This window comes from Xyrauchen texanus, chromosome 31, assembly GCF_025860055.1.
Source record: "Xyrauchen texanus isolate HMW12.3.18 chromosome 31, RBS_HiC_50CHRs, whole genome shotgun sequence".
NCBI lineage: Eukaryota > Metazoa > Chordata > Actinopteri > Cypriniformes > Catostomidae > Xyrauchen > Xyrauchen texanus.
Genome location: NC_068306.1, coordinates 27,359,766 through 27,375,073, shown reverse-complemented (window position 1 = coordinate 27,375,073; position 15,308 = coordinate 27,359,766). Strand labels below are relative to the sequence as shown.

Below are 15,308 nucleotides of genomic sequence, written 5' to 3'. Positions count from 1 at the left end.
TGTCTTTTATAACGCATTACACTTTTTTACTGTATATTTTAGTTAATACTCGTTAATCAACTAACTTTTTATTTCTGTAGCATTTTTACAGTCTTGCATTTAAAATTACAGACATTTCTTACAGTGTAACCTCACCCCTTACCTACTCCTAAATCTACCTGTACCTCAAACTCAGTAGCAAATGGGAATCTTGTGAGAATTTTGCAGAACAACATGTAGTAACACAATAAATCCATTATATTAGTATGTATTTAATGTTAGTACATAGAAGTTAATGACACCTAATATTAAGTGGACCAGGTTAAAACTTGTGTGGCCACCTGTTATTACCTGATAATACCTGCGATTACCAGTTAATTTCATAGACATTAGTGTGCTTAGAAAGAACTGAATAAACGTCCTGACAGGTATATTTGCTCATGGTTTTGCTTGAAGTTGGCAGGCTGCATTAGATTATGTAGATCAGCAGTTGGACCAGTACCGCAGAGATGAGATCGGACTAACCCGAAAGAACATGAGAGACAACAGGGTGCACTGCTGTCTGTACTTCATCTCACCTCATGGGCATGGGTGAGACTTATTACTCTCAATACAGGAAAAGTTTCTGTGGTTATTTTCTGTTGCAGTATTTCAGTGAGTAACAACTTTCATTGGTGTTGTCTCAGTCTCAGACCAATTGATGTGGAGTTTATGAAAGCTCTGCACCAGAAGGTTAACATTGTGCCACTGCTGGCCAAAGCAGATAGCTTTACCCCCACAGAGATCAGCAAAATGAAAACCAAGGTAAGAGTAAGCATGTATCCACTAAAAATCTGAGAAAACTACACCCACCAGATCATATTAACTTATTGGGCCTTATTCATGAAACATGAGATGACCATATTGGTGTGTAATTTGTTAGTAAATCCATTCTTTGTAAATTTTCTGATTGAATTCAATGTGTTTATGAATAATTTACACCTAAATTTGTTCTGCTCGTGTTTCAAAAATAAGGCCAATGTGTTGAATGCCTTACAATTATCATATTTGTTTCCATAGATTATGACTGAGATCAACAAAAACAAAATCCAGATCTTTCAGTTTCCAGAGTGTGGCCCGGAGGAAGAGGAGCTCTTCAGGAAGCAGGACCAAGAGTTAAAGGTCAGAACTACAGGTCATAATAAGGTGGTACCATTTATTGACCTTTGGAGAGGTCCTGGGATTTCTGTTAGGCCTTTTATAAGCAAATATAGAAATACAAATATACAAGCAAAATTGAGGTTTAATTGCATATCTTCTTAAAATTGATAGTTCATCCAAAAATGTAAATTCTCTTATTTACTCACCCTCATGCCATCCCAGATGTGTATGAATTTCTTTCTTCTACAGAACACAAATTCATATTTTTTTTAAGAATATTTCAGCTCTGTAGGTCCTCACAATTTTTAAGCTCCAAAAAGCACATAAAGACAGTATAAAAGTAATCTGTACTAGACCAGTGTTTAAATCAATATCTTTAAAAGCAATATCATAGGTGTGGGTGAGTAACAGAACAATGTTTAAGTCTATAAATTGTCCTCCCTGCCCAGTAGGTGGCGATATGCATGAAGAAAGCAAATAGGCAAAACAAAAGAAGATTGTGATTTATAGTAAAAAAGGACTTAAATATTGACCTGTTTCTCACCCACACCTATGATATCACTTCTGAAGACATGGATTAAACCACTTGAGTCATATAGATTACTTATATGCAGCCTTTATGTGATTTTGGAGCTTCTAAATTTTGGTACCTATTCACTTGCATTGTATGGACCAACAGAGCTGAAATATTCTTCGAAAAATCTTAATTTGTGTTCTGCAGAAGAGAGAAAGTCATTCACATCTGGGATGGCATGGGGGTGAGTAAATGATGAGAGGATTTTCATTTTGGGGTGAACTATCTCTTTAAACTTGTTGCCCTGATATTTTTTTACATTATTTTCACTCTCCAATGCTTCCATGTACCTTCATAGAGAAGTATACCCTTTGCTGTTATTGGGAGTAATACAGTAGTAGAGAGCAACGGCAGAAGAGTTCGAGCCCGTGTCTACCCATGGGGTGTTGTAGAAGGTGTGTTTATGTAAAAATGTAATTAACTTTATAGTTTTACTTGAGGGTACCAAAAGTGGGAGCTGTTGGGGCGCTTTTTATGTCCCTCTGAAATGTTTAGGTTAAAGAGGCCCCAATTGTCATGATATATGGAATTACTTTCTCTTTCAATTAACCGTTTAAAGAGCATTCTTAGAAAATGAATGCTAATTGCTAATTCTTATGTTTTTCCAGACCTGTATGACTTTCTTCCGTGGAACACAATAGGAGAAATTTCGAATTATTTTTTTTTATTTATAGTAATGCAAAATAAAAACTGAAGTAGCTATATGACTTGTTTACTCTATCACAAGTCTTCTGAAGCCATACGATTGCTTTGTTTGAGGTACAGACTGTTAAAATTAAGTCATTATTCATGTTGGAATATAGCACACAAGTCATGTAACTAACTTTATGGTGCTTTTTTGGAGAGTGACAGCCCTTGGACCCTGCTAGCACCAGGGTCCCTGCAGCTTTCATTGTATTGTAAAGAGCTTCATAAACGTTCTTCAAAATTTCTCCTTTTGTGTTCCATGAAAGAAAGATAGTCATATGAGTTTGGAATGACATAAGGGTGACTAATGATGCTAGAGTTTGAAAAACACCAGTAAAGTTCTGAATATCCTGTTCTGGTATGTTGTTGACAATTATGAGTTTATTCTTTGAAGTAGCATTCTGTAATGAAAATTCATACTTTTTTCTCCTTATACTTTTTAAGCTCCTTCATCAGCTACATCACTGTTTTTTTCTCTTTCCAACAGTTGAGAATCCATTTCACAGCGATTTTGTGCATCTAAGGAACATGTTGGTTCGCACACACTTGCAGGACCTGAAAGACATGACCCATTACACACTGTATGAGAACTATCGTATACATTTCCTGTGCAAGAACCCATGCATGGTAAGAAATACATTAAAGGAATATTCTGGGTTCCCTACAAGTTAAGCTCAGTTGACAGCATTTGTGGCATAATGTTGATTACCACAAAAAATAATTTAGACTCGTCCCTCCTTTTTCTGTAAAAAAGAATCAAGGTTACAGTGAGGCACTTATAATGGAAGTGAATGGGGCCAATTTTTGGAGGGTTTAAAGACATAGATAATTCTATAAAAGCACTAACATTAATTTATCTGTTAAATCGTATTATTATTATTTGAGCTGTAAAGTTGTTTAAATTGTCGTATTTACAGTCGTTTTAGGGTTTTGGTGTTCATTGACATTACATCGTCATGGCAACAAAGTTGTAAAATTGGCTATAACTTTTACACAAAAAAGGTTAGTAAGTGATTTTATCACACAAAACTCATGTTAACATGTTAACAGCATCTTGTGGCTATACTTTTGAAACAGTGAGTATTTTAACGTTTAGGGATTGGCCACATTCACTTCCATTGTAAGTGCCTCACTGAAACCCAAAATGTATTTTTGTGGTAATCAACATTATGCAACAAATGCTGTCGATTGAGCTTAACTTGTAATGAATCTGGAATATTCCTATAAAACACATGCAACTTTGAGAATTTAGCATGGAGAAAACCTCATCACCCTGTTTATTTATTCATTATTTTCACCAATAGGAGAATGAGTAAGGCTATACCTGCCTGATCATAGAAGAGGACAACGTGGCGTATTGAAACTCGAGAAAAAAAAACACTATCAAATTAAATTGAGGAAATATTGAGTAGGCTCACTTGAACTAAAATCAATAAATACAATTTGAGAAGAAAATGAGGCAAATGATTGCTGATTAAATATGATAAAATAAAACTACTGGCTGACTACAACAAGGTTCTTTTCATAATTTCAGAACATTTTGTAATACAGATATGAGCAACTGAAAAAATTGCTACCACCCTGCCGGATGTTTGAGGTACATAAATTGCTTTGAGGTATGTCAATAAAGCATTTATTATACAAAATATTGCTTGTTTGAGAACTATGAATTGCTATGGGGTAAGGCAAAACTTTAGATTCAGAACATATAAAACCATTAGAAGGATATAAACAGGGTTGGGAGGGCTACTTTTTAAACATATTCCACTACAGATTACAGAATACATGCTATAAAATGTAATTTGTAACATATTCCATTAGATTACTCAAGGTCAGTAACGTATACTTTAAATACTTTGGATTACTTCTTCATCACTGGTATATTTTTTCACTTGTTTTAACTATAAAAACTCTGCCAGTACAGTAAGACAAAATACACATGTTAAAAATACGTTCTCTGAAAACCTAAATATCTTATGCAGTGTTGTTTCTAACACAAGATAAATCAAATTGATCGTGTTTAAGATTTTTAGATATCTTAACAGGAAAACAATACAAAAATTATTAACAAGAATATGATTTTTGCCCTAATATCAAAGGTCTTACTAGAAGAAAAAAACTATTATGACCCAACGTGAATTTTCTTGATAAAAAAATATGATTGTGCCTGGTATTATGTGCATGCAAAATTGCAAGAAATTGCATTTTAGCTTAGCGTAAAGCTGACAATTTACACAAGGTTTATTTCTATTTCTTCTGCTCCAAACTTACTTCAAACTTCTCTGACTGCTCGTTTCACCACTGTTCAAATGCACTTTGGATCGCATCATTTTATATGTATAAATGTTTTCCATCTGAATGCACTAAAGATTAAATGAAACAATTGACAATAAAATGCACTGTAATCTCTTCAGTAATCAAAATACTTTTTGAATGCAACTGTATTCTAATTACCAATGATTTAAATTGTAACTGTAGTGGAATACAGTTACTTATATTTTGTATTTCAAATACGTAATCCAGTTACATGTATTTCGTTACTCCCCAATCCTGGATATAAACAATAGCAAAGGAATTAGAATGCCACTGACAGTGAAGCATTTCCACTATCATTACCAGATCCTTTATATAAAGCTCTGAATTAACATATTTTCTCAAAGAACATCAAATGTTTACTTGAAATGACTTATCCAGACATGTTGTTGATACTGAGTGTCTATGTGAGAGAGGTGATGAAATTGTATCATAATTTAATGCTCACAATTATTCCTTCAGCGGAAAGATCGGGAATATTAAATCGTTCCTATTATAATCTATGAAGTCCTTCAATGAAGCTGTCTTCTGACAACATGATCACACGGGAAGTCAGCATGCTGTTTGCCGCTACCCTAGGATCAGCAACAGTATGCCGACTCACTGACATGCCCTATCTTGACTGGAAGCGCTTTGCGTCAGTTGCATGGGAGACCACAGTTCAATCCCCAATCAAACGAGGAAGTAATCACATTTGTATAAACAATCATGAGCATGATAAGGAGGTTATATTCTTGTCCCTAACATTGCAGTTTGGCTCTACTAATGGTTAAGGTAAGATTTGGGTTTTGGTTGGGGGGTAAATTAAATAAAATAAGCATTTCTCTTCACTGTTTTACACCCTGTTCAGCTGTAAATACTTCTATTTACAACTGGCTTGAGGCAAACTCTCCTTGATATAAATGGATGTCACACTTGTTTATATGCTCTGAAACACTTTTATGTGAGATTAGGCTGCTGCTGACCTGTGGACAAGGTAAGGATTTTTTTTTTATTATCAAAGTAATTTTCTTTTCTCCGACAACATAGTTGTTCGATACTGCAGATATGGTTGACTTTTGTGAGACAAATCGCTTGAATGTTATGTTATGTTCCTCATTTGTGAGTCGTTTTGGATAAAAGCATCTACTAAGTGACTGAAAAGTGTATGACTTGTGCAGCTGCATTCATTATAATGGGAGCAATCTATATTCACTTATAGAGCTCTACCTCGTACAATGAGTTGGCATAAATGCAGTTCATCTACCAGAGAGCAGAAGTGTGCTACAGTTGTTAGTGCTGCATTGAAGGCATGGATTTACCCCTGTCACTTCTGTCTACTGATGAGTTGAGTACATTCACTAGCAATTGTTAATCAAAGTGTTTTTAGTCATGTGCATTTATTCCGGTTATGTTATAATTATGAATGTTGAGGAGTGACTGAGTGTCTGACCCATGTCAGGAATGCAGTTAACGGTGCTTTCTCATTTAGTCCGGCTCCCGGAGAACAAATATACTGAATAAGGCCTGAGTCCCAGTGAAGTGTCTCAACCTTGAGAGAAAATCCTTTTTGTGTTTTGTCTAATGATGTCATTGGAGGAATTGTTTGCAGTTTTGAGAATCATGTGACTAAGTCAAAGGAACTGGATGCCAGTTTATCTAAAGAGAAGACTCACCTCTGACCCAATGATGCCAATTAATTTGCATATGACTATAATAACTGTTGTTTCTGTAATCTAAGTTAGTTCGACATAAGATCCTCAATTAATTTTTTGCTTCTGTCCTTTGCCTTTGGAAATGTGGAGAAATTTGTCTTCAGTAAACTCTCTGTCAATTATTTTAGTGAGCAGTCTGTGCCAACACAGGTGTAACAATTCTGCCCATTAGGGGACAGTTTCCGCAAGTCTGTACAGGGTCAGCAATGTATACACAGATTAACGGCACTGTAAGAGATTCATATTTTCTCTAAATCACGTTTAAAGTACCTGGTACAATTTCACTATTGCATAGATATGAATCACAGCATTCGTCCTTGTAGGTTGCTTTGCCGTGTCCGAAACAAACACTCGTTGCAACAAACGAGGCAGGATCTGTGCATGTCATCTCAGACTTTAGAAACCCACAGTAAAAATTATAATAAAACAATAAGTTGTTAGAACAATACACATGTTAAATAAATCCAGCACAGCTTACCTTTGGAGGAAAGCACACTGATGAGAATAAGAGTGATGTGTAGTGCCAGAGCTGGTCCAGCTGACAGTGTCAGATCATTATTTCATATTGTCTGCATTCAGTAGGACATATGGAGAGGTTTTTAGATAAACATCTTTGCATAAGATAACAGAATAAAGAAAATATCCTTAGGCAGAACAACTGCTGCGTTTAATTAAAATATAATTAATATATTGGAATAGTATGATTCAAAACAGTGTTACTACATGCAAACTTTAATACAGTGAAAAAGACACTATTAACACAACATAAATATATGTATAAATAAATACAAAATTCCAACATTCTTTTGAATGTCCATGTACTAAAATAACATATTCGATGCCATGTGTGTACCTTAATTTACTATTACTATTATTTTGAATAGCCATGGAAAATGAAGCAATGTGATAACAATTTTACCTGGTCGCAAAAAGTAGTCCGTTAATTTACCTGATGAACTTTCACCTTTTGCTGACCCTTTATGCTTCGCCGAGCTAATGTGTGCTTCGAAGCACTTGCACCTTTATGAGCAACTGACACGACAGCTTTACATGCCATATATTCTGCTTCCATCGGATCTCAACCTGGACGAAAGCATGGCCATTTTTTGTGAAAATCTTCTGTAAATTTGCACTTTCGTTTGGGCATTGTTTCAAATCAGCTGTCATTTCCTGCTACTGTCAAGCAAACAACGGAGCTTCGGGCGTTCGAAGAGAGATTGACAGGCAGGAATTTGGCCAATAGTTGCTGCAAGCCTCTTATAATCGAACAATTGGTGCGCGAGAAGGCGGGACTTACAAAGACGGGTTAAAGCAATGCAAATATGGGCGCGCACACAATTAAGTATTAGACCAGATGCACATCATTATGCAACTAAAGCTGAATCCCGGACATTTCCGCAAATTTAGAAATCCCGGTCGGTCGCACGTATGGACCCCCTACAATTGGCACAACCCCCATGTCTCCAGCATCTGTACTGGAAATCATAGCAATAGTCTATGTGATATATTAATCTGTCTGGACTAATGAGGAGTGAAAGGCTGTATGGTCACGTTGTTTTGATTAGTGCCTGTGCTTCCTGTGTTTAAAAATGTACTATAAGAAAAGTTTCTTTTTCTCTTGTCTACAGATAGATGCATGCTGGCCAGTGGCATAGCCAGGGCCCACCCAAATTAAGACTAGGCCCACCCAGAATATTAGAGATTATTTTATGACTTCAAATATATATTTATAAAATACTTTATAAATGCAAAATATCTGATTTCTGAACGTGTAAAATAACTGTTTAAATGCACCACCTCTCTGTTGTTACATTTACAATTATGCATTTGGCAGATGCGTTTATCCAAAGCGACTTACAGTGCAATTATTACAGGGACAATCCCCCCGGAACAACCTGGGGTTAAGTGCCTTGCTCAAGGGCACAATGGTGGTGGCTGTAGGGTTCGAACCAGCAACCTTCTGATTAACAGCCCTGAGCTTTAGCCACTACGCCACCACCACTTGTTAAGGAAAATTGTTAAGGAGGCCCACCCAAATGTAATTTCCTGGCTACACAATTAATGAATCTGTTGAGTTTGTCCTATCCTTTATCCTAACCGATAAACATAACATGTATCTATACTTTTAGATACATTTTAACAACTTAATCATTTATCACTAATCTCAGGTGAACTGCTTTATAAAACTAATATTGTGCACAGTATTATATACACTTGTTTAAAGCCCCCCATTTAGCCTAATTAATATTTAAAATGTAAATTATTTTGTAATTACTTTACTATACTACAGGTGAAACTCGAAAAATTAGAATATCGTGCAAAAGTTCATTAATTTCAGTAATTCAACATAAAAGGTGAAACTAATATATTATATAGACTCATTACAAGCAAAGTAAGATATTTCAAGCCTTTATTTGATATAATTTTGATGATTATGGCTTACAGCTTATGAAAACCCCAAATTCAGAATCTCAGAAAATTAGAATATTGTGAAAAGGTTCAGTATTGTAGGCTCAAAGTGTCACACTCTAATCAGCTAAACACCTGCAAAGGGTTCCTGAGCCTTTAAATGGTCTCTCAGTCTGGTTCAGTTGAATTCACAATCATGGGGAAGACTGCTGACCTGACAGTTGTGCAGAAAACCATCATTGACACCCTCCACAAGGAGGGAAAGCCTCAAAAGGTAATTGCAAAGTTGGATGTTCTCAAAGTGCTGTATCAAAGCACATTAATTGAAAGTTAAGTGGAAGGGAAAAGTGTGGAAGAAAAAGGTGCACAAGCAGCAGGGATGACCGTAGCCTGGAGAGGATTGTCAGGAAAAGGCCATTCAAATGTGTGGGGGAGCTTCACAAGGAGTGGACTGAGGCTGGAGTTACTGCATCAAGAGCCACCACACACAGACGGGTCCTGGACATGGGCTTCAAATGTCAAACGTCTTACCTGGGCTAAAGAAAAAAAGAACTGGTCTGTTGCTCAGTGGTCCAAAGTCCTCTTTTCTGATGAGAGCAAATTTTGCATCTCATTTGGAAACCAAGGTCCCAGAGTCTGGAGGAAGAATGGAGAGGCACACAATCCAAGATGCTTGAAGTCCAGTGTGAAGTTTCCACAGTCTGTGTTGGTTTGGGGAGCCATGTCATCGGCTGGTGTTGGTCCACTGTGCTTTATTAAGTCCAGAGTCAACGCAGCCGTCTACCGGGACATTTTAGAGCACTTCATGCTTCCTTCAGCAGACAAGCTTTATGGAGATGCTGACTTCATTTTCCAGCAGGACTTGGCACCTGCCCACACTGCCAAAAGTACCAAAACCTGGTTCAATGACCATGGTATTACTGTGCTTGATTGGCCAGCAAACTCGCCTGACCTGAACCCCATAGAGAATCTATGGGGCATTGCTAAGAGAAAGATGAGAGACATGAGACCAAACAATGCAGAAGAGCTGAAGGCCGCTATTGAAGCATCTTGGTCTTCCATAACACCACAGCAGTGCCACAGGCTGATAGCATCCATGCCACGCCGCATTGAGGCAGTAATTAATGCAAAAGGGGCCCAAACCAAGTACTGAGTACATATGCATGATTATACTTTTCAGAGGGCTGACATTTCTGTATTTAAAATCCTTTTTTTTTTTTATTGATTTCATGTAATATTCTAATTTTCTGAGATTCTGAATTTGGGGTTTTCATAAGCTGTAAGCCATAATCATCAAAATTATATCAAATAAAGGCTTGAAATATCTTACTTTGCTTATAATGAGTCTATATAATATATTAGTTTCGCCTTTTAAGTTGAATTACTGAAATTAATGAACTTTTGCACGATATTCTAATTTTTCGAGTTTCACCTGTATATGTACTACTCTGTCCTATATTCCAACAAGTCTTTTGAAGCAATACATTAGCTTTGAGTGAAGAACAGACCAGATGTTTCACTCAATATCTTGCCTTCAGCCATAGCTCTCAGATCTTATTTAAAGTTCTGCATATATGGAACTTATATACATTATTATATACAGTAAATTGGCACATCACATTTGGTTACGAATGTTATACAAGGCCCAATTTAATTTGCCGTTATTGATCTCAAACCTGGTGTAATGCGTCTGGATACACCAGATTTTAAAATATGTAAACACAAATGAGATTTGAGAGCTACAGTGGAGTCTAAATTTTTTTTAGGGAATAACTACATTTCAATTTGTATCTGTTTCTAAAGACTTTGAATATACACTGTGTACCCAATTATTAGGCATTTGAATATTTTGATCTTATCATTATTTCCATGCATATTTTCCAACTCCAAACCATATGAACCTGAATGCATATTGGATTCAATAATTTTCAGGTGGTATGTATTTTTGTAATGAGGGAGGGTGTGGCAAAAGTGACTAACACCTTAAATCAAGGTGTGCATAATTATTAGGAAACTTCATTACCTAGGCCAAAACAGAGATATAACTGACACTGAAAAGTCAAATATTTAAAAATGCCTTTTAGATGGGTGCAACACTCTTGAAATAGTTAAACTATTGAGGTGTGACCACCGGACAATCAAACGTTTTGTTGCAAAAAGTCAACTGGGGCGCAAAAAACGCATGGAGAAGAAAAGGCGCAAATTAACTCCAAAAGACTTGAGAAGAATTAAACGTGAAGCTACCAGGAACACATTATCCTCCAATGCTACCATATTCCAGAACTGCAACCTACCTGGAGTGTCCAGAAGTACAAGGTGTCAAGAAGGCTGAAACACGACCACCACTGAATATATTCGAAAGTTTAAGTGTCAAGATTGGTCAAAGAAATACATGAAGGTAGGTTTTATGGACAGATGAAATGAGAGTGATGGGCCCGTGGCTGGATCACTAATGGACATGGCACCACTTTGAATCAGGTGCCAGCAAGGTGGAGGAGGGGCACTGGTGTGCGCTGCTCGACTCTCAAACCTTCTGCCAGTTTCTGGAAAGTACTTTCTTCAAGCAGTGATACAGGAAGAAGACCTCAGCATTCAAGAAGGCCATGATCTTTATGCAGGACAATGATCCATCATATGCATCCAATACTCCACTGCTTGGCTAGGCTGCAAGGGCCAAAAAGATGCCCAAACAATGACTTGGCCCCCTTCCTCACCTGACTTAAATCCTATTGAGAACTTGTGGGCCCTTCTCAAATGTGAGATGTACAGTGAGATAAGACAATACATCTTTTTGAACAGCATTTGGGAGGCTGTGGTTGCTGCTTCAGCGAAAGTTGATCTTGAACAGATCAAGAAAATGACAGACTCCATGGATGGAAGGCTCATGGCAGTAATTGAAAAGAAGGGTGGCTATACTGGTCACTGAATATTTTTGAAAGGCCAAACATTTTATTTACTTGTCATTTTGTGTTACTTATTTGTTGCACCTACTCTAAAAATTGACAATTAACAATTAATTTAGGAGAAATTATTTTTGTAATTTAGTTGCCTAATAATTGTGCACACTTATATATTCCCCTGAGAAAGACAAAACTCACCTTTCCTTTGTTAAACATTCAGGTTTGAGGTTCAACAACCTTTTGGATTGACTGATAGCATTGTGTTTGTTCAACAATAAAATGAATCCTGAGGAATACAATTTGCCTAATAATTGGGAACGCAGTGTATGTTTAAATATACTGTACATATGGACTACTTTTATGGTGCTTTATAACACTTTTTTTTAGCACTGGTCTCCATTCTCTTTATCTGGATGGAATAGAGCATCCACGACACAGCTAAATATCTTTCTTTGTGTTCCGCTCAGTTCAATTAGTTCCCTGGAGTCTCTCCTCAGCCCCTCTCGACCAAAAAGTCCATAAGGCAGATTTGACCCTTGCAGCTCTGCTGAGGTAATTTTAAGACTATGTATGTTGCAAAATGTTGACTCTGATCAAGTCTTCTTGGAAATTCCAAGTTCACCTTTTAAAGGTGCACTCAGTCATTTAATTTTAATATTTTGTAGTGGTTTACATTGGTTTAATCTGACATCTAGTGGCCTGGATGCTGCATCATTTAAACACAGTATTTTTAGTTACCAATTCCATTGTAGAAATTCACTATGCACAGTTAGCCAGGATTTATTTAATCAATGAGTAAAAGAGTCCAATAACAAGATGGTTATTGAGATTAAATGAGTAGTATTCAGCTGGTCATGTGATTTTAAAATGGCAGCCCCCATGAGGGAACCCTGCCACATGTAGGGGAAAACAGCTTTTATAAGGTTACTGATATAACTCAGTCCTCATCTCATGTAAGTGTTCTTGATTTTATACATATGTTTCAAAATTACTATTCATTTCTTTAGAAGTAACATTTTTAAATGAGAATAAAACGTACTAATTGAAATCTAAGTTAATGGTGCACTCCATAGTAATTTTTTCCCCATTAAAAAAAGCAGACCTTCGATATGTCCCACCAGAACTGCCTGTGTCAAAAGGAAATATGTCAACATTGGACAGAAAAGGTGTGATTTCATGGTGTCTTTAAATCACTGCAGCATTTTGTCAACTTTGCACACATACAATCTTTGTCAGTCATAATAAATATGTTTATAACACAGTTATTAAGAGATTTATGACACATTTTTACTCTTACTATAATACATTTACACTGTCACTTTTGGGAGTGACGTGACGCCATGCAAGGTTCGGACATGTGAACGGCAAGCTCTGTACACTTTGCTAGTTTTAATACTTTTTATGTCATAAACCGGTGAGATTCAATACACCCTGTTCCATAACGGTTCTATGAAGACAAATTATGTCAAATAATTCAAAATCCTCAGGTTCTGGAGACATTAAAAGACACTTACATGCTCAAGCTGATACCACGAGCAATTTGGTCGGAGAAGTGAGGGAAATTCGGCGAGAATTGTTGTCAGCAATGCTTATAAAGTTGGAGAATTGGAGAATCTTGCTGTAATACGCCGACCGATCACTGCCATGGAGATAAAATTCACTGAGGTGGACACAAGAGTGGGGGATGTCGAGAAACAAATTGATTATCTGAAGTCTTCGGAGAGGGAACTAGCTGCTAATCCTCTAGTGACCAAGGTGGATTTGGAGCATGTCTAGGAGAAATTGGAGGACTTGGAGAACCGCAACTGGTGGTTATTGTCGGAACTGCTGACGCCAAAGAGGGTCAGAATATGGAGAAATTCCTGGATGGGCTTTTTCCGAATCTGCTTGACATAACAGGCCATTCAGCCTACATAACAGCAAGTTCACATGATTCCGGCTCATCCATTCACTGAGGGAGACAGGCCCCGATCAATTCTGGCCGATCATCCGATAAAGATCTCGTGTTGCGCAAGGCGAGGAGTAAAGAATGGCTTTTTTGGAAGAATCACAGCATTTTCTTGTTCCCAGATTTTGCGTATTTGACAAGAGAGGAACGTGATCGATTCAGTCTATTTTTTTCTCATATGTCAAAATGTCAAATGTTAATATGAGCGGATTTTCTCTCTCCACGTGGAATGTGAATGGGTTGGGGCACCCCATAAAAAGAAGGAAGTTTATTTCTCTTCTTAAGTGAAAGAAATATGATATAGAATTTCTTCAGGAAACACATATTTCACCGCATGAACCTAAAAAGACAAAACAGAGAATTGACCCAATTGAAGTACAGATATAACACTATTTTGTGGAAGGTGGAGTTTTGGCTATTCAGGGCAAGACAGTCATAATTTGAGTTGGGGGACAAGGCAGGGAAATTTCTGGTTAGTTATATAATACAGAGAGAGTCTTTTTCCTCTTTGCTTTTAAAGAATTCTATCTTGATCTATATAGTTCCACATCTTCATCTACTGATGAGCATATTAGAAACTTTGTGGAACCATTAGATCTTTCTAAACTGAAGGCTGAGCAAAAAAATTATCTTGATTCTAAGATAACCTTGAAGGAGTTTGGCATGGTAATTAAGGCCTTGCCTACTTTTTCTAGAAGTTTATTTGGAATCATTAAAGAATGGAAAGCTTCCTCAAACTATGACGCAAGCCCAGATCAGTCTGATTCTTAAAAAGGACAAAGATCCAATGAGTGAAAGAGTTACCATTCAATATCCCTGATCCAGCTAGAGGTTAAAATATTGTCAAAAATGTTGTCTAACTGATTAAGTTATGACATCTCATTTACATACAGATCAGGTGGGGTTTATTAGGGGCCATAGCTCTTCTGAAAACAATAGGCGTTTCATCAATATCATGTGGTCAGTGGCGAATTATCAAACTTCGGTCACTGCATCTCACCTGACGCCGATAAGGCATTTGATATGGCCGAATGGGATTGTCTTTTTAAGATTTTGGAAATTGATTACTTTTATTGGTTAGATTAAGTTACTTTATAGACACCCGGTACTGGTGGTACAAACAAATGGATTAATTTCAGATTATTTAATTCTGAATAAGGGCACCTGGCAGGTTTACCCTCTTTCCCCATTGTTGATCTGTCTTGTCCTGGAACCATTAGCAGCCACGATAAGAAATGAGGATGATTTTCCAGGGGTGGTGGGGCACATTAGCTTTTGCTTTAGGCAGATTATATTTTATTATTCGTCTCGAAATATACTAGATCTATGCCTTGCCTCCATAGAATTATTAATTCCTTTTCCAAGTTCTCAGGATACAGAGTTAATTGGTCTAAATCTGAAGCTTTGGCGTGCTGCCCTGTAACACCTTCAGCACCTTCCAGTGGCCCAAACAGGGCATTAAGTATTTGAGTGATTAGTGATTTAGAGTTCATTTTGACCCCTTAATAAAAATGTTTTCGAGCAATGTGAGTAGGTGGGCTTCATTACATTTATCTATGATTGGGAAGGTTAATGTTATCAAAATTAAATATATTCCAAAATTCAAATACCTGCTACAGTCTCTCCCTGTAGGTGTCCCCCTCTTTTATTTCAAGTAATTTGAT

At 36.9% G+C, this 15,308-nt stretch overlaps 1 protein-coding gene across 1 annotated transcript; it reads left to right on the top strand.

The window, feature by feature from the left end:
* The first annotated feature begins 413 nt into the window (after positions 1–413).
* On the top strand, positions 414–3,895 carry LOC127625068 (septin-4-like). Its single transcript, XM_052100130.1, has 6 exons — positions 414–570; positions 666–783; positions 1,039–1,140; positions 1,992–2,088; positions 2,868–3,007; positions 3,685–3,895. The coding sequence occupies exons 1-6, from the start codon at positions 515–517 to the stop codon at positions 3,694–3,696; spliced, it is 525 nt and encodes a 174-aa protein (XP_051956090.1). The 5' UTR covers positions 414–514; the 3' UTR covers positions 3,697–3,895.
* The last annotated feature ends 11,413 nt before the right edge of the window (positions 3,896–15,308 follow it).

Excerpts from the sequence above, each read along its gene's own strand:
- LOC127625068 (XM_052100130.1), top strand. The coding sequence starts at position 515 with ATGAGAGACAACAGGGTGCACTGCTGTCTGTACTTCATCTCACCTCAT. Across the intron at positions 571-665 it reads ATCTCACCTCATGGGCATGG|TCTCAGACCAATTGATGTGG; the intron begins GTGAGACTTATT and ends GTGTTGTCTCAG. Across the intron at positions 2,089-2,867 it reads CCCATGGGGTGTTGTAGAAG|TTGAGAATCCATTTCACAGC; the intron begins GTGTGTTTATGT and ends TCTTTCCAACAG.